The 20,762-nt window shown below is 38.2% G+C and overlaps 1 protein-coding gene across 3 annotated transcripts in view; it reads right to left on the reverse strand.

The window, feature by feature from the left end:
• The window catches only part of LOC121323125, a 36,595-nt gene that overhangs the window by 5,321 nt on the left and 10,512 nt on the right, over positions 1-20,762 (reverse strand). The window contains exons 2-8 of one of the 3 annotated variants that reach the window (XM_041263927.1): positions 14,257-14,394; positions 11,966-12,168; positions 11,422-11,574; positions 7,176-7,324; positions 6,126-6,266; positions 4,148-4,266; positions 3,921-4,019 (exon numbers count right to left, since the gene is read on the reverse strand). In XM_041263927.1, the coding sequence (XP_041119861.1) occupies positions 3,921-4,019; positions 4,148-4,266; positions 6,126-6,266; positions 7,176-7,324; positions 11,422-11,574; positions 11,966-12,154 (850 nt within the window). In that variant the 5' untranslated portion in view covers positions 12,155-12,168; positions 14,257-14,394. Of the gene's footprint in view, positions 1-3,920; positions 4,020-4,147; positions 4,267-6,125; positions 6,267-7,175; positions 7,325-11,421; positions 11,575-11,965; positions 12,169-13,121; positions 13,485-13,689; positions 13,763-14,256; positions 14,395-20,762 lie in introns of those variants that run through there. The other 2 variants (XM_041263926.1, XM_041263929.1) reach the window with 2 other exon arrangements.

A 20,762-nucleotide genomic window follows, 5' to 3' on the forward strand; every position in this document is an offset into this window, starting at 1 on the left:
TATAATTCAGTTCTGAATTTAATTATGTCAGTGTGGTAACAATTAAGAATCGAATACAACTACTGTACTTGCTCCTGGTGGAATGCTTAATTTTATAAGGTAAAAACCCTATTTTATTGAATTTCAATACTTTGTTTTTATGATACTATTGTATTATTATTAACTTTGCTGACCAGAAGGGTGGGGAGGTGCTATGAATTATCCCAGCTTATTAACAAAGCATCATCAAGTTTCAGCATATTGAAATTGCTTAGCCCATTAGAAGATAAAAGGAAGCTCCACACCATGCAAACTGCAATCACAGTATGTAGAACAAGCATGTTACTGAACATAGCTGTGTATAAAGTTTGAAGCAAATGACTCAAAGCCTTTGATCTCTTTCTCCTGGAAATCCCAAAGAAAAAAAAAGCACAGGGCAAAGTCACTAGCACATTTTGCCGGAAGAGTTTCCGATTTCTGAGATGTTGAAAGTGTGGCGCCAGCAATGCCTTATTTCTAAAACATACACACATTCACTTTACTAAGGCCTAAACTACTGTAAATGCTATCAGGCCACGATCAACACCCAAGTTGGTGAGCCACTGAGGTTATTCCAAACAGTGAGCAGCCACTGGCGGCTGAAATTTGCCATATTCCGACAAGCGGTTATGTTTTTGGAGATGCATAGATAAGTGCTATACTAAGGCTTGTTCTGGCCAAGTAGATGGTAAAACCTTTCATTTCTGTGCTTGTGACATGGTTAGCAGAGTGGTGACATCAGGCCAGATGCAGGAACAATAACAAAGGCAAAGAGCTGCAGTGCAAAGGCACTGCGGCGCTGTTTATTTTTAAATCACAAAATAAATAAAATATTTAAAACAAAAGACACTTGCTCAGAGTGCAAAATAAAGGCTTTAAACAAAACAAATCTCAAACACAACACAAAACATCAAAAACACAGAGGTCAGGCTTGGCAGATCGCTTTCACTGATCCTGTGTTTTCTTTTCCTTTTTCTCATCGCTCTCTCTCGTTCACTCCTCCGAACACCCACCTCGCAGCCAAATCTGCAGGTCTTTTATATCATGGCCGAGGGGTTAACTGGCTATTAATGATCTCATTACTCCTCAGCCATAGTCTGCACAGATAGAATTATTATGCGTGACTGCCAGCTAATTCAATAATTACTAGCCGACAGTCACGCATTCACACAAGGTATTTTATAACAAAAACAATACATCATGATGGACGTTACCTCGCTGGTCCTTGCCAAGCAATAACTACGACTTTTCTCCATCATATTTAAACATAATAAATCATAATAATAATGATAATAACAATAATAAAAAAACAAATATACAAGCAGGGCTTTGCCCTGCCCCCCTTTCACATACCTGGGGTTCTGGCCCTGTTACAGTGCTATTGATGGTGGCCTCACAGTCGAATATTTAATCCTCCTCCATCCGTCTCATTTGCTCAATGTTTTTGGCCCACAGCATGACTGTGCCTGAGCACATATTGCATATATTAGAAGAGCAATCCATCTTGTTCTAAAGTTTAGAACATGCAGCAACTTCGTCCAGAAATGGTAGAAGTTGTTTCAGCTAAATGCGAAACACGGCCAGAAACTAAACGTCACCCCAAGGAGTTTATGTAGCAGAGCAAATATATTCTGCATTCATTTCTAATTATAATAAAATAGCACTTTAACTGTATATTTCTCATTTTCTTTTAATTGAATGCTTCTCTGTTTGTATCTCTTGAAATAGACCCGGTTCACACTACTGTGCTGGCCCAGTGTTAACTCAGGGCCGCCGCATATTTAGGTTAGCAATCCAGTTCTTATTTGCAGGTTAAGGAGACTTTGTGCGTTCACATGTGTGACTGAAAAGCAGGCCTAAAATGTGTCGAATTGCATGTTTTTATGGAAGGATAGCCTGCACTCAGAATGGAAGAGCTTCAGGGATATACAGTAATCCTTAATTTGTAGCAGATGTTTGTTATTAATATATTTCTTTCAATGTAGCACAGTAGCAATTTTATGGAAGATATTTTAAAAAAAAACTATATAATTGACTAATCTGACTTAATGTTATGGTGCATCAACGATCTTAGTATTTCTGGATGAGAACAGTATTTTATGTTTGTGAAAGCAAGCAGCTAAAAGAAATGATCGGCATTTTAATGTACAGACACACACTTCTGTAGCCATTTATATCGTTGCATGCAAAATAAACCATGGTGGCTGAATATGCCAAGTCACTGCATTACTGAGATCCACAATCCTGCAGTTTTTATATTTATTGCTTAGTTACTAAATAACCGGAAGAAAAGGTAATTGTGACAAATTACACTTAATTATGAATGCACTGCAGCTCATATATTATGTAAAAGAAACAACCTGAACGTTAACCCGCTAGATTATTTATTTTATTTTTATAATTAAAGTTGTATGATGTAGAAATAGTTACCATTCAATATTGATCCACTGCCACCTTGGCTAGCAGAGCATTCACCTTTCTATTTACCTTTCGTGCACGTGGGAGTACTGAGCGACGTAAACAAACTGGTCATGTTATACGAAAAAGTGGCCCCAAGTCTGTTTTGCGTCCTTATATATGTAAAGGCCAGTCCTGGGCCACATTGAAGCAGTGGCCTAAATCTAGGAAGGCCCTGGCTTGCCTTTTCTTTTATGGTGCGTTCACATATGAGAAATGGCGGCCCGAGGCCGTCTTAAATTGCAAGTGTGAATGGGGTCAAACATAATAACCCTACATATCATGTCATTTAGGGTTAAAAAAATACATTTTAGAAGTTTCAGTATTTATTTCTTTAGGGGAATTCTGTTAATTGGCGTTTGTTTAACGTCACCTGTCTTGCCAAAATATAGCATTGCTTGTGATCATCGCCAACAAAATACTTATCTTTCAGCTCTAACCTAAGGAGGGTAATACATTGCCTTGAATAAAATAGCCAGTATGTCACCCTACATAAGTTGTGAACCAAAGTACAGTATATAGAAATTATAGGTTAGTAGCACAGTTTTGTTCATATAACTGATTAAAGGCAACTTGCTTTTTGTGTCAGAAATATAATCAGTTCTGGTTGTAAATCTCCCTCCCGACCTGTGAGGGCGCGAAGTAGCGAAAGGGGAAGTCTTTAGACGGGCTGGCCTGACAGTTCATTTCCAGGGTCGGGAAGTCGGTCAGCCTGGAAGGAGGCAAGACTCTGGTGCAGGAACGTATTGACCCATAAGGTAAACGATGTAGCAGTTGCAGGCAATAGAGACAGCTGCAATCGTTTACCAAGGGGTCATGCTTGATAGCATAAAGGGGACGGAGAATCATAAATCTTTTCCTTCGCTTGGCTTTGTTTGTATTGAGAAATTGGAAGGACCGTAAGAGACGCTGTGAAAGCATAGTAAAAGTATTCTTGAGTGTTTTGTTTGTTTGTGTTTGTTTGGCAACTGTCTGTCACTAGACAGCTAAGCAAGTATCCGGAGCTGTCGCCTTGGGCCAGCAGAAGCCAGAACAGCACTTTCCATGTGGACTCTTGGGTTTCTGTATAATCCTAATACTGGCAGAAACCAAAGCCTGTATTAATTTAAAACACGTGACAATTATTTTACTAATTATTATTTAATCTCATTTATAAGTTATTATGCAAGTATGAAATGTAGGGGTGCAGCTTTCTATCATCTTAAACTCCCCACAAAACTACTGTCTGGGGCAAGATGCCTGAAAACAATGTACTGTGGACTTGCTGTCCTGGTCAACATGTGAGCAGATGCAGATGTGTTTTTAGAAATATTTAATCTGAGAAAGGGGCCCTTAAATACACTGTATTTAACATTATACACACCAGTTTTTTGAATAATGCTACTGACTTGTCACCATTAGGTTTATGGCGTAAGCAAAGGCATTGTTGTCATTGCAATCAGTACCTTTTTTCTTTCTCTTCATGTTTTTGATTGACGATCCTGATCCAGCAATGCTTATTCTTTCAGACTCCATATTAAGGTTAGCAACTTCAGTGTCAGGTTCTGATTTGAGAAGAAAAACAATTCCACATATAGAGCGCTTCCTTCTTATAAATCCCTACCGGTTAAGTGACTATGATTTTTGCTATTTTGTAGGAATTTACTTTGAAAGATATAAAATGTTCCTTTACCTTTCAGATGCTGTTCAGAAAGCTTCTTGATTGCCTCATTCTCTGCATATTCAGCTATCTGCCTGATTAAATCTAAGGCCCCTTCACACTGTAACTCATTTCCATTAACATACAAGTCTCTGAAAATAACAGTAATTAGATTATTCAAATTATCCACTATGCATTATATCATGGTTATAGATGTGTAGTACAATTCATTTTAACATTACTTTAATAAACTAAACATTGTATTTATTTAAAATAATATTATTATGCTTATATATCTCATTATGTTCTCAGTTAAATTAGACACTTCCAGTTAATAGTTCACGGAACAGGAGCAAGGCTGCATGGAGTAAAACCTGAGAAACTGAAAGAGGGATGATGCGCTTGTGATTTTAGAAAGAGGACATGACTTTCCCTTCTCTCGCGGAGGTGAGACTGAACCTATCGACCTCCAAAGCTGGGAAGCAAGCGCTTCTTCTTCCAAGGGGAAATTAAGAAAAGACCAATGGATGAATTTAAGGGAAGTCTAGAAGTCTCTCCGGCTTATAAGGGTCGCCTACGCGGAGGGAGGTCGGTGCGGCCAGACTTTCAAGGCTAGGTAGTGATCTTCACTTCCCACATGGGGAGACAGGAACACTGAAAAAAGAAATACAAAGAGGGGTCCAGACAGGGAGAAGCAACTGATATTTCCCCCCAAGGGAAACACTGAGTGAGAGAGAGTGGAAGAACAAAGGGTGCTAGCATAGTTTTGGCCATGGGTCTCCTCTGGCTTGTGGAGAACCTTGCTGGCAGTGGAAGAGGCCAGTGCAGCTGGGCTTCTAAGGTTGGGAAGTGAACTTCACTTACCCCCAGAGATAAACTATTCAGAAGTGAAGCAGCACAGTGGAGGAGAAAAACAAAAAAGGAAAGAGGAAAATGAAAAACAAGACAAAGAATAAGGGTGCAACCCAGGGGATAAATACGGAGAATAATTGAGACAGGGGTGGAGGGGGGGGCTAGCTCCTGCCCCCCAAACCATACATAAAGGTTACAACAAATGTAAAATTAAGAACACTAACATATTTGAACTATTGACAATTAAACCTCAGCTGCCAGGTTGATATTACAACTAGGGATCCTAAACTTTAGGTTTAGTATCTCAAGCAAATGTTTACATGAGCATTTGGTTCAATGGCCTTTAGGAATTTTAATATTTCAGTTTGTAATCATTCTGTATAACATCATGTAGCAGGGGAGATCTGTGCTGACTCTGCTGGCGTGTTCACGGTGCTGCAGGAAGAGGGCGGCAGTCGTCCAACAACCGCCTGTGAGTCATGGCAGTGACACAGGGAGGTGGGAAAATGGGTGTGTGGATTTTCCCCCGCACTGAATGGCTGAGAGGCGGGTCTTGGGGAGACTGTTAGCCCTATAAGTTAACGCTCTGTTGTTTCCTCAGGTCTGTCCATTTAGACTCGCCGAGAGTGCGGAAGCTCTGGTCCAGGACCGAGAATCAGCCGGGAGAAAAAAAGAAACAGAGTTTCACAGCGAGACACTGAGAGCGGGGAACCCTTGGGCAGACCACGGAGTATTGTAACGGAGCAGGCTAGTTAGCCGGCAGTGTAGGTCGGTGATCCAGGTCGCATGGGTAGCGGCGACTGGGATATAGCTGTCAAGTGCAGCACCTTTTATTTGTAGTTTTGTTACTGTTTTATTTTACCTGTTTCTTTGTGCCTTCTGTTTTGAATTATTGTTTCGAAGCACCTGCAAGTGCGCTGGTATTGTGTACCATCGCTTGGTATTCCCGTGGTTCTGTTTACCATCGTTGTAAGCAGACCACGGACCAACAGCGCCCTCTGTGGGCTAAAAGAAAAAGAGCACCCCAAAATAAAACTGGGCACCTGTGCGGTGTTGCCAAATCCACCAGTCTGTCTCCTGTGTCAGTGAATTACCCACCACCCTTCCACACATCAATATACATAACATAATGAAATATTAGAAAAGAGCATCACCTCACCTTATGGCACTTTGTGTAATAAATGCACCCAGCAAGGATCCACTCGATGGCCCCAGTTTACAGTAACATAGGCTTAACGAGACCAATTGGTTGTTTCCCTCAAGACCATTTAACAAACCTTTAACTCCCTCATCTCCAAATCTGGAATAAAAATGTCACTTGATATAAAGACTTGGATAAACAAGGTATTGGAAAGATAAGTACAATAGTGCAAGAACACACTGTTTCCTGATGAAATCCCCCTAAAACAATATACATTAGGGACAAAAAAAAAGATTTGAGAAGAAAATACCGGTAATAAATATGATAAAGTTCATAACCATTTAGCCCTGCAATACAGGTGTACTGGTTTGTGCTCCCAGGGTGGAGATAATATATACAGTACATTACAGTACACTACCCTCCTACTGCCTGTGACCCAGTACTTGTTGGAGGGTATGTTCAAGAACAACACACACAAATAAAAAAATCCTTGGCAGTACTTCATTCTTAAAGATAAATACAATCTGGAACAAATCAGCAGTTTTAATGATGGTGGTGAAAGATCTTTATATGAATTCCATTCATAGTTTGTAACACTTATGAAACCAAATGGCATTTAAAAGTTAAACTAACAACGTGGTTTAGAAACAGTTGGCTTGAGGTAACTACCAAGAAGGTCTTGCAGTTAAGCTATACTGGTATAGTTGTGGTGGATAAATACAGCCTAGAACAGATTTCATATTACTTAGGACAGAAACAATGTTATAGCGATGGCTTTATAAACGTATGAGAATGTTTTCAAAAGTTTGGAAATATTTGTGAAATCATACCCACACACACACATACATACATATAAATAAATAAAACCAAGCAAAAGGACAGTAATAATGTTGCTCATGCTTACACAAAATAAAAGAATAAAGACACAAATAATATTTTTTTAATGATTAACTTGTTAATCACTTGCCTTATGTTTGAATTATTTGAAACTTTCAAACTTTCTAATGAACATTAACTGTTTTAAGTAATGATTTAGAAGTGATTCTCAGATATGCAGCAAGCACTTACTCATTGTAATCCAGATTGACCACGGCCAGTGAGCTGAAACAGATTGCTTTGCCTAGCCGCTCTACAGACCAAGCATCAATTTCACAGCCCAGTAGCTCCAGATGGGTGAATGGATAGGAAGACCGACCCCTCAGTTCCAGAACTATTGACTACAATATCAAAAACAGCAAATGCAATAATTTTAAAAATATTAATTACTAAAGGATTACAGTTTTAGCTTGAGAAGATACTTCAGTCTATGCAATTGAGGAAGATTTAAATACTGTCACCACTTTAATCTTAAAATAGGACCAAACTTGGTATTTCAGTTTTACTTCAAAACTAACAAAGTTAAAACTAATCAAAAGAGACTAAAAAGAGTAGAGATTTTGGTTTTCAAAAGATCCCCTCTTTAAATGACAAAAACAGCAGCAGCATTTAGATTTGCCACTAAATAGATCAACTGAATAGACCCAACTGTATTTTGATCTTACTTAGAAAGCATTTACTTTACTGCGCATGCAAACAACTGCATGCACAATATACCTTACGAAGCGTTGAAATGAACTCATCACAAACACATATGGACAAGTTTATTGTAGGTTAGAAATGTAACTACATAGTTTTAACTGGTTGGACAATGTTACAACCAATGGAAAAGGCTGGCTCAAGAGTTGGTCCACCTACCACAACCATACACAGATACTTGGCAGGGATTTAAGCATTCTCACATATAGCATAAAAAGTGTGTGAAAATAATTAACTCCATTTCCTGAGACCTGTCATCAAGGCAGGTACTCATAGTATATTTTATGATGTGTATGTAGTGTAGGCTATATTGTAATACATTTTACATAAATCCCAGCTGGGTGCATGTTCTTATTTTCACACACTATTCTATTTGTGAACATTGGGGGGAGAAATGAATTACAGCTCTGGAACAACACTTTATATCTATATGAGATGCTTTATAGGTTCTCGATGAAATATCCATTATAAATTAAACAAAAAGTAAAAAACAAACAAACAAAAAAAAAACTTCAAGACAATTATACAATATAAATGCTTAGTTTGTTTGAAACCACAAGCTGAACCTTGTTATAGCAATAACATCATTTATAAATGCCTCTGGGTCGCCTTACATTGTGCATAACATTAAGACTTGTTACTTTGGTTCAGTAAATCATAAACATACCAGTTTTGTACAATCTGTGCCCCACAGACAATTTGGATTGAAAAACAGAATTCCTTAGTAAACACTTTACCTGCAGGCGTACTGGTAATGCACCCAGTTTTATATGGAAACTATGATTAGGATATCCTACCATTTATTGCTCACTGCATACTTCACAGTTGACCCTACCAAGATTAAATACATAAATGATGTAGCATTTATGTATTTAATTTTTATGTTAATAAATATCTTTCATATATAAATTATAATTTTTTAAAATTTTCTAGCACCCCCAGAGTAAACCCACATACAGAGTTTTACATGTGGCAGTCTGACTAACCCTCGACTGCGTCTAGCTAGTGCGTGCATAAATACAATCATGGATGTTGATAAAATATGCTTACCACAATTAATCTTGTTTGTTTACAAGTATGCATTTGAAAATAAAACACAACCATAGGGTACATAATTCTAGTAAACTAAACATATTCATTACAGGTGAAATGGTTATTTTTTTTCTGCACAACACTACTGAGAGAACTTAACTCAGAAAAGCATAAAACAGTAACCTCCTTGGTAGCTGAATTAGGTCAAGACACTTAGTATGCAGTGTTTACAGTACTGTGTACAGTCCCATAGATCACTGGAGTAGCCCCCTTTGCTCACCTCACAGGGATGCTAAAAAATATGTTTGTGTAACACATTTGCATAACTTGTGCCAACCATGCATTTTTTCTTGTGTAACTGGCACAATAGCAATATTCCAAACACTGTTGATATAAATTATTATTAACAAGACAGATATTTGGCTGTTTGGTATTTTGTTTGGTATGCTACAAAGTCATCCATCTAAGTGTTTAACTGTTGATTTTTAATACAATCAAACCTGCAATAACTCCTATGAGACTGCCTGCTACAGTAGCTCACAGGCACGCCCTCCAAACTGAGTCGATTGAAATGCTTACTTAGCATATCCGGTTAGATTTCTGGCTTAGAGGCCCACCTCATTGAAGGGAATGTCCTCACAATTTAAGTTAAGTAAGAAATTGTAGAACAAATAAATCAGCCATAGGCTCGGGAGACTTAACTGCAGCTGCGGTCATTATCTGGCTAATAATTACCTTACAGAAGATATTTTCTTTTGAATTGAATCAAGCTACTATTTTAATATAATAAAGCCTTCTTACCACGCAGATTACAAACAGATTTTGGTGTATTACTCAAAAGGTAATCCAATACAATTTCCTTTTCTGCTGTCCACTTTGTACAAAATTATTTTTAAAAAGTCTTCATTTTTGTATTATAAGAAAACAAAGTACAGAATCAGCCAGCTCTCACCTTCACCGATTGACTTACATTTGCTCTCATAGACAGTGTTTACATGGACAAGTCATGACAGTTTTCCCCTCTGTTTTTGCTGTACTTTTCAGGAAATGCATTGCTATGCTGTTCTGATTTAGGAAAAAAAAAAGTTGTCTGTACCAATGCAGATTACCAAGGTTTCATATTGCTAGTGGTAACTCCTTTAAGGGCATTGTGCATGTCAACCCTTGCAGTGTTAGTCAAGCAAAGGTCTGGAGGATAAGATTATGGTTACAACGAGACAGTTTGGAAACATCAGAAATTAAATCTTGATTGCAACAACCCTCAGGTCACGCCAACTCCTTCATAAAATGTGGATCTTAATGAAATCCGAATGGTAATGAATCACTATTTGAAAGTGTCTGAAAGGAATCCATGAAGTTTGGAGCAATTATGGTTATTGCCCTCCAGCAAATCCCTCAGTGTATGACACTGATTCTAGTGCCAGTAATTTCTTTTGCAGTAAAGGACTTGGACTCATCAACAATCTTAACATTACTGTAATGCTTCTTATTAACAACTTTTAAAATATACAAATATAATAATTGGAGGAGTACTAGACAAGGTTGCATTGAAAATATGACAAAAAAGCCCCCTGAACCTGTTTTTATAAACTTGATCCATATTATTTTGGACATAGTCAAGCTGAAATGCTTTTGTAAATTCTATTTCCCAGATAAATTCTACCATTGTCCAATTTTTAACCTGATCAAGCCTCTTAGGGCCATATTCATAAATCTGCACATTAGGCATATACAGCTATGGCCAAAAGTTTTACATCACCTTGTAGAATGAAACTTGATGAATGATTTTACGTTAATATATTGAATTACATAAAGCTTTGTCGTTTTCTATATAATAATGAAAACCTGACATGTAAGAAATTTGACATTTCAAAATCTAACATGAAATTCACTACTACGGTTGTGGCTTCTGGTAGACTTTTGTGATATAATTTTTTTAATCTCTTTGGTTACATGATGTTAAAATTCTAGGTGATGCAAAACTTTTGGCTGTAGCTGTAGAGAACAGCATTTAAAATCTAATTAATAACCTAGCGCACTTTCTTTTTCTTTGGCATATAGGCTACCGGTAACAAAATAAATCATGCTGCTGCATTACACATACTGTTCAATGCTAAAAAAAAACATGTTAAATTGTAAACAAAACTGCGGGGTCTTCACACTCTTCTGGATCATGTTCCAAGATATCACCCTTCTCTTGATGTACAGTCCACACAAGCACACCGAAGCCTGGCATTTTTTTTAGAGCAACAAACAGGCTACAAAAGTGATATAAGTTTTCCAAATCATCTTTGAATTAAAAGTGTGATAATAGCATATTATATAATAGCATATAAATTTGACTATTTTTGACCTGTAAAGTGCTTTGAGATACACCTGTATTTTCATTTTTTAGTTAGTTAGTTTCAATTAGTTTCATTCAAAGTTAGTTTTAAAAATGAAAATAAAAGAAAACTGATAAGAAAAACATTGTATAACAGCGTCTCTTTCTTGAATTACAGATTTCAAGAAATTGTACAACATGTCTCTGTATGAAGTCTCACTGCAGTACCAGTGTACAGATGGCCCCAGTCAGGGAGGTAAAATTTTAATGTGCACCTACTTTGTAAATCACTCTAAGATGCATCAATAGATGCAAGGGGATATATAAAATCAGAGAGTACCACTATTTACAACTACACAAAAAACAACTTATCTTGTTACTTACAAGATTTGCAATGTCTTGATTGTTCAGGGTTATGTTCCATGCGCACAGTTCCTTTCCTAACATGTATCTCTCATCTCTGATTGTCATGAGCAGTGGTCGAAGGCAAACTGGAGGGGCATCTTCAGCACAAGACTCGGGACAGGAAAGCACCATCTAGAAATGAGAAATACAGTAAATGTATACTTGTTGCTGCTGAATGAATAATTAGAATTGTGCGGTATGGTCTTTGCACAGGATAAGATGTACTGGAATACTGACAAACCTGTCACAGTGATTGGTTTATTTCTTATAAGATAATGACCTACATAATTCAAATAATACAGATCCCCTAGTGGCTGGAACAAGGATTATCTTTTCTATATGAAGAAATAAACATTGTATTATACTTTTCTAGGAGGTCCAAGCGTGGCATGTCTGGAAGGGGTAGGCCAGTGCCAGTTTGGTATGATTAACATTGTTCCAAGGGTCAAAATGCACAAAATATCCACACATTTGGGAACTTATTCCTAGCAAATAATGTGTTTTTGTTTAGAGTGTGGCTCACCTTTGTCATGATCTTATCTTGTTCAATACACCGCAGCAGGTTTTGTTTGATTGTGGTGCTGACGCTGCTCTGGGTCTGGATGCAATGTTTTTCATATGTTTTCATGAACTTCTTAAGAAGGACGGCAACATCCGTGGTTGAACCCCCCTTCTTTGCGTTTGCTCTGCCTTTCTCTTTCTTCCTTGCCATGGAGTTGGTGTATTCTATAAAAAGCAACATGAATGGTTGTACAATCAGACAGCCCAGTAAAAAATATAAATCAAAGACCAGCATACATAGCTTATTTATTATTGAATGCAATTCCTTACAAGCAATTGAACAAATGCCTTCTACAGGATGACAATGATTCGTGGGTAAAGCAAGGTATACCTTAAGCTTACCATGATCATTTTGCTCTTTAATAATGCAGTTTTCCCATGCTTTTCCTGTTTTTTTCTATGCATTTACCATGTTTTTAAATATACTTTACCATACAATTTTTGACTATGCTTTACCCTGCTTTCCCTAAGCTTTAATACACTTTCCTATGCTTTTACTATGGTAAACTGTTTTCTAAGGGATTGATCAAATCTACCTCTTAGCCTTAAAATACCGTTTATAATAGTGTAATGTTGTATTTTAAATTATCTGTGTATCACAATTATTTTCAATAAATAATTAAATGTGATTAATTGGTTAAAATGTTTTAGTAACTTTTTTCAACAAGACATTTTTGCTATTCCAGTTTGCTTACAGTTTTTGCTGGACGCATGCAAGCCTCTTCCAACCTGTCACTCATTTGACCTAAAACCATAACCTTCTGCTTGAACAGAAAAATGATGTTATAAATTCCACTTGATTAAGTAAATAAAACAGCAAATGTAAACAGGTGTACATAAGTTATACAAACCTAGGATACATTTGATAATTTTGTTTACAAGTTACATGATTTCTAAAATACCCTAAAAACTTTTTTTCAACACCAATTCATGACCATAATCATTACCATAATCCCAAAATGTAGTGGAATAACTCCAGATAATTATTAAAGACGCACAATTCAATATTGAATGACACCAACCACGTAACATTTTAAATGTTGCCAAAACAAAAACAAAAAAATACGCCTAGAACGTATAATTTTCAGGGAACGGCGATTCCAAAAAACAATCCTAACCTTGGCATCTCTTAGTGTTACACCACCCACTCGTGCCAGACTTTGATTTGCCCAACTCTTGGATTACTTTATCAAATGTAACATTAGGTAGTCGTCATAATTTCAGTTTCTTAAAGCTTGTTTATTTGCAAACACTAGCTGTTTAATAACAATGTGTTTGTTATGACTAAACAGTGTACAGGTTCAAAAGTACCTACGGGCCTGGAATTATTCATTGTCAAACTCACGAGTTGCAAATATATGGATTTTTTGATCAAAATTAAAATTGAAGCAGAAGCCTGACGATAAACAAATGCTTAAAAAACATACGAACTAACATAATAAGCAAACGACCGGCAACTTGTTTTTCCTAGCGGCTTAATTTAACCTTGTCTGAGCGTCGGTCTCCATAGAGACAAGAAAACACCATCAGGTCTCTTCCAGAACCTGATTCAAAGCGATTCGTGTACATTATTTCTTTTAGCGGTTTGTTGGTTATGTTTGTTTGAATTGTTATTCACGAATTTAATGCTTTGTGCGTAAAGTATTTAAATATATAACTTAAAAATAATAACAAAATTACAGCTACCTTGTACAAATGTTGCACTGTTCTTCCGATTGGCAAATGACCCATACGCCGGCAGTTAGGGAGTGGCCTGCCTCACCAGCTCTCACTGGTTTTATTGTGCTGTTAGCAAGTTAACAGTAAATTATACAACAGGTTTTTCGTGAGAGCATTCTTTAGAACCGAGGATCAAATAAACAAACAAGCATTGTAACAGAAAAAAAGGTACAGATTTTGGTATTCAAAATACGTGTTTTCTTTAACATTATTATATGTTTTATTAGGAGTGGTGGGTTGATGTTGCATCTATATTATATCACAATTACAAACATTCAAAGACCATATGTGTTGTGCCCTAGTTCTTTAGAAGTAACACTAGTATTGTTTCACAATTTAAAAGGAAATCCTATGTCACTGGGCGTTATTTAATGCAGGTCATTAAACCGCTTCCTAGTAATTAATTCACACAGCAGGCAGAATTAATATGTTCTTTGAAAATGTTATTATATTTTACATTTAGTAAAATGACCCCAAATCACAGCGGACAAAACTATTTTATTGTTATTTACAATTAGTAAGGTTAAATAATACCTTGAATCGGGTGGCACGGTGGCGTGGTGGTTAACGCTGCTGCCTCTCAGTACCAAGGTCCTGGTTTCGATTCCGCCGGCTTTGGGGTCTGTCTGTGTAGAATTCGCGTGGGTTTTCTCCGGGTACTCCGGTTTCCTCCTACAGTCCAAAAATATGCTGTTCAGGTTGATTGGTCATTCTAAATTGCCATGTGTGTTGCCCTGAGATGGACTGGCGTCCCGTCCAGTGTGTAGTCCTGCCTTGTGCCCTGTGTCTGCCAGGTTTGGCTCCGGCTGGCCGTGACCCCGTAAAGGATTATGGATGGATGGAATCCTTTATTGTCTTGTTGAAAATACAAATTCAGTGAAGCATACATCTCATTCAAAACACATCCCGAAATCAACCAATTTAAGTAGAATAAATAGCTGGTTTGTGCCAACTCTGCGTAAGTAGCCTACAAAATGAATGGGCACACAAAGACCTATGCCTGGTAGCCACGGTGATGAAGATGTTAGGAAGCAAAAACTGAAATTGACCAGTATGGAAGTGGAGAGTATGAAATACATCACCAGGACAAAAGAATAAAATATGGAACATGCGGTGGCTTCTTGATAAACAAATATACCACTTCACAGTTTGTAGTAGCCTACATTGTTTATAGATTGTGACGCATCATCCAGTTACTGTGCTTCGCATATTAGCCAGCTTCTTCGTATAGAATAATTTCAGGCGTATTGACTTTTCAAACTTCAAAACAATAAGTTTTATTTACTTACATACATGGCAGTAAAACAGGTGGATAGTCCTTCAATTGTTGTACAGCAATATGTTCAGCAACAATACAGCTTCATACAAACACTTTAGTTTAACTACGACTTATATCTTCATAAAGTCATACAGTTACAAATCTCCTATTTCTTATGTTGGTCTGTATTTCTTACTCTATGTATGATTTTAAAGCATATATGTATGGTATGATATGGTCGAAAAACTGCATTTGCTCTAGCTACAAACTAACTGCGTCATCTGTCCCTCTGTCTTTTTTAATACCGTTTTCTTTTCAACTCAAATTTAACAGTACTGCCTGAACCATGGTTAAATACCAGAATACCATATTTCAAAAAATAAATTCTGTAGACATTACTAAAATAACGGTGGAGGATGAGCCCTCATTGTATATATTGTATATCAGACGTTTTCTTTCGTGCCTCTCGAAATATCGTTCTATCTTTTTAATCTCATCCACCGTTATTATAATAATGCCTACACAGTTACACTCTAGAAGTAAAGGGTCTCGTTGGAACCTTGCTTTGCCACTGTGGGGAGACTTTTTAGGTAATTCTAATAACTTATATATATATAGCTCATATATATAGTTTTTTCGACTAGGCTTCAGACATTTTTTATATAATTTATCCTTTACAAAGCTGAGGACAGAGTTAGACAAATGAATATATGTACAGTAGCTCTTCTAGAAGAATTTTAAAAGCTGTTTCTATACCCTTTAGTATATTCAAATGTTTGCCTAAAAACTAACCATAAAGAACACAGTGAAGGCAGGGTCACTTTTGCAAACAAGAATATGAGGATACACCTGTTCAGGATGCTTACATAATGGCATCTTTTATTAGTGTTTTTACCACAGCTTTCTAATACTGTGAATTTACCAGGTTATACTATACGTCTATGCACTGTGCTTTCCTTTGTTTTATAACATTTCACATTGTTTTATAACATTTCACCCTTCTACTACAGTTTACTACTATCCGTGATGCTTTTACCATGGTATACTGCACTAAAAGTCTGATCCAACAAATTAGACACCATTCTTTTCAGTTAGGATCCTTATTTCAGTAAATATACTGTATAAACCCAGACTGAGATTGCATGATTAATAAAATGGTAAGAGAAACAGCCATTACAGAATAATTACTTCAAAGAGTAGCTTGGAAAGATGTGTGGAAAATCTATTTGTTTTGTGAGAGATTTTGCAAAACAAGAGTTTCCCAACAAGTTAATTGCCTGGAGCCCAATAGGGAATTAAACCACTCCACTTGCAAAGGTCAGTCACAGAGACAGACCCATGTTCTCATGCTTTTAACATTACAGAAATTGGAAATGCACATTGTATTATTATTATTATTATTATTTATTATTATTATTATATTATTATTATTATTATACTATCTTTACTTATATTACTTACAATACTTATTTTACAAAAGTACAAGGAACACTATATTTCTTTGATCTCCAGCAGACAGTGGCTTTGCTAAGAAATACATTTTTGGGAAGGAGAATCCCGCGTTGCCTCACTTCAGTGCCTGATTGACAATCTGTATCCATTACTTAGTTTCTTAATAGACCCCGGTTTGTATTCATTGGTTCAGTGGTGCATTAAATTATTAAATGTGTACAACTAATTCAGTTGCATCTGCATTACACAACAGCACAGAATCTTAAGAAGGTTACTACATAATCCATAGGCATTAATCCATACAGACTGATCTTAATCCCTATGTCTAAAAGCTGTGTCATGCATTATGTAGACACTGGTAATGGTATAATGCCTTTATAATGTGATTATGCTCTTTCAATTTCCCATCCCTAACAGTGGACATTCCCTACAGGATTACCTTCCGATAGATGATTCTGTTGGGTTTTGCCTCATTTAGCTGTTGTGGATTTCCTGTGCCACCACATTACGTCACTTTTCCTTGATACTTACGTTATCATTTAGCCATAATAAAATGTCATTTAAACCTAATAATAATGGCAGATATTTCACATCACACCCCCTTAAACTGATACTTTCTTTCCCAGGTATAAAGCAGTGGAATACTTTGTAAGAAGCACAATTATTACAAACTGAGTAGGACCATCTTATTTGGGGAGAGATATTTTAACGGATAATAATTTATTAACTAGGGTATTTGCTAAAGTCAGAAATAGTATACATATATTCCCCAAATTATGAGAGAATTTGGAAATATTGAAAAGTAAATATGGTAACCCTTAACTATGGCAATAAATTCTTAATCAATTCTGGCTGAACACTGTCAGCCCATATAAATAGAAAAAAAGCTTTACAATATACAACGCACAGATGATAGAATCTATCTGGTCCTCACTTACCACCCTACTGACAGAAAGATATGACCACCACTACATTAGGTATGGGATATTCCTGCCCTTTTGGATATTCCTGAGCTCTCTATACCAGAGCTGCCGACAGGCCCCTTCCTGGGATGATGCACTCAGTGCCACCCACCAAGGGAATAAAACCGTCACTTCCTCTTTTTCCTTCTCAAGACGGTATGGTAAGACCTCTGTGTTGAGCTGAGTGTATTGATACAAAAGAGCTTCTCGAGTCGAATCAATTTGGTTGTATTTCCCTTGCATTTGTGCTGAAAGCAGGCTTGCCGCTTTCCTGGAATCAACAACTTTAAAAAGACAGAGCCTTTTTTGCCTTCCTGTCTTTCAGCTTGTGTGGTAGGCTCTTTATATCTCTTTGGCACCCGGAACCGGGCAGGTTCCAGCTATGGGTCTGTCCCCCGAGAGGGACCGCTGGCTAGACCTAGGGCTATCGGATGTGGTTGTGGGTACGATGTAGAGCGCTAGAGCGGACTCCACTAGGTCTTCATATACCTATATGTGGAAATATTTTCAAGCTTGATGTCTGGCTGGGAACTTATGGCCCCATCTCTTGCCCTATGCCAGTCACCTTGCAGTTTCTGCAAGAACTGCTTGATGCTGGAAGGTGACCTTCCACTTTGAAGATGTATTTAGTGTCTATCTCTGCTTGCCATGCCCCTGTAGATTCTATGTCTCTAGGTGTGCATTTTTTGGCTACCTGTTTCCTTAAAGGCGCACAGGGATTACACCTTTCCTTGGAGGACTGTTCTCCTTTTAACATTGTACTAGAGGCTATCACGAAGGCCCCGTTTGAGCCCTTACACTCCATAGAGCTGAAGTACTTGTCTATGAAGACAGCCTTCCTCTTGGCTATCACCTCCACTAAGCGGATTAGTAAGCAACCAGCACTGTCTGTGCACAAGGGTACTGCAGTTTCGTTTTTTTTATTATTATAATTTTTTTGGAGAAAAGATGGGAGGAAGAAGAGGAAAGGTGGGAGGAAGAAGAGGAAAGGGGAAGGAGAAGCAGCAGCTTCAGCAACCGCAGCAGCAGAAGAGGTAGTGGTCCTGTGCTCCAACTTGGTTTGGACCCTCGGACTGGGCAGCCTAGCAGGAAGAATGGAGGGCTGAAGGGGCCCCCCATGTGCGGAGCCTGTGGTGAGTTTGGGCATGTTCAGGAGGACTGCCTCTATGGCGACCTCCAATATGAGGAGGCCTGGAACCAGGGCCTGGTTGGGGATGTGGCCGAGTGGTTCTGAGTGAGAGACCAGACTCCGCCAACTCCCAAAAGGGAGGATCCCAAACAGCCACAGCCCAAGCCTGCCCCAGCTGAGGAGGAGTGCCTGCTGGTCCCACCACAGCCACTGGAGGAGAGGAGCTGGGAAGCCTTCACACCATAGGGGTGACACAGGAGTGCTACCTCTGTGGCGAGTGGGGGCACTTTCCACTCAACTGCCCTCTCCCACTAAAAGAATACCAGCTGGTTCTGCCACCTCCACCAAGAGGGGAGGAGCACGAACGTCCTGCGTGAGAGGGAGGAGCCCTTGCGTCTACAGCCCAAGAGGGGGGAGTCGGTGCGTCCACAGCCTGTGTACTCACCAGCAAAGGGAGAATACCTGCTGGTTCCACCTCCACCTCTGTGGAAGGACTGCTTGTCACTCCCAACACCACCAACAGAGGGAGAATACCTGCCGGCTCTGCAGGACCACAGGAAGCACCGCTGCCAGCGCTTCAGAAAAGGGGGTTGCTGGCTACAAAGAAGGGGGGGGGGGGGGGGGGGGGGGGAGAGTTTCACACACTTCGGCGGTAGGAGAAGCAGCGGCTGGAGCCTCAGAAGAGGGAGCTACCAGCCAGGAAGACATTGGGGGGGGGGGGGGGGGGGGGGGACCTCCCACCATGGCCACCACCATGGATTATTCCAGACCCCTCTTCCAGGACATTGAGACTGACACATTGTCTCATACTATAGGCATGTCTTTCATTAGCTTGTTATGTTGGGAAGAGGGAGGGGAGCAACACCTATTGATGGATTGCACTATTCATGAAATATGGGGTGGTGAGGGTGAGGGTTTGTTGAAAGGTACACTCCACAATGAATGTCTCATCTGTGATAACACAAGGGTGAAATCAACAGCACGATTCTCAAGGTTTGGAAAAGTATATGATTAGAATGAACATTGCACATTAAATGTCATACTGTGCGTATGAGAGGGACAGGAGCTAAAAACCTCTATTTAAACCTTCCAACTCTACCAGCCCCATCACTATGTCATATATGGAGTTGAAAAGTCAGTGTCGCATGACTTGAATGGAATAAGGAAGGCTGTTCTATCCTGGCACTCCAGTCACGCTCAAAACAACACCATACTAAAACAATTAAAATGGCATTAGAAACCGCTTACTCATTACCTGAAACAAGACAAGCAGATGCCCTTCAAAGAAATGCCTCATGAAGCCCAAGGAGATGTAAACAGTGATCACCGGATTCCCTTTCATTCAATGATTTGGTTTCGTCAATGATGTATTTATTGTAACTAATTTGCCCAGTCTCAGCATATACCCACAAAATTACCAGTCGTTTTTCAAAAGTTGTGTAAGCAAATTTTTCAGAAAACATATTGGAAGATTGTTATATTACTGAGTCGTGTAAACACAGAACACTAGCCTTACATGCATTTGTTGTTTGCATGCATTAAGTATCAAACCATAAGAATTAAAAAATCAAGAGATGCTAATTCCAACAGAATCCACACCAGATGTTATTTCTTATAAGGACCAGATGGCATTCCAAATTTGTCATCGGTTGAGATACATATTTGAAACTTTTTGGTGTTCAATTATCAACTATGAAGTGATCTATTATGGTATAGATTTTACAGTATATTGAGGGTCTATTATGTTAACCAAAACAGCATAAATAATCACTCTATGGAAATAAGAAAAAAAGCGTTTTAATGTCCTGTGTATATTTTTATAAATAAAAGTTAGCATGAGTTTAAAAATATATTTTTTAAAATATTTGGAAACAAAGGCATTTATTAATTAATTATTTATTTTAGAAATTGTGCATGGCACTTCTAACAGTATACTAAAGCGACTGCGAGACAGTCCACCTTACTTTGCAAGGTAGGTTATCTGTGCCTTATAATATAAATGGATGGTCGGCCTCTGTCTGACCAATGAAATACACTACCTCCAAACTGGCAGATAGATATTACTACATTATGGACCTGAATTCTGAACTCACAAACAGACTCACAAACAATGAAAGCGGATCCTAGCTGTAGTCACTTTCCGTGGCTCTATGAGGACAGTGGAACAAAACATTTTTTTTTTCAAATGTGTTATGTCGGCATCACGAAATAAATTTAAGGTTGCATTGATATTGAAGGG

This window comes from Polyodon spathula, chromosome 11 (assembly GCF_017654505.1).
Source record: "Polyodon spathula isolate WHYD16114869_AA chromosome 11, ASM1765450v1, whole genome shotgun sequence".
Lineage (NCBI taxonomy): Eukaryota > Metazoa > Chordata > Actinopteri > Acipenseriformes > Polyodontidae > Polyodon > Polyodon spathula.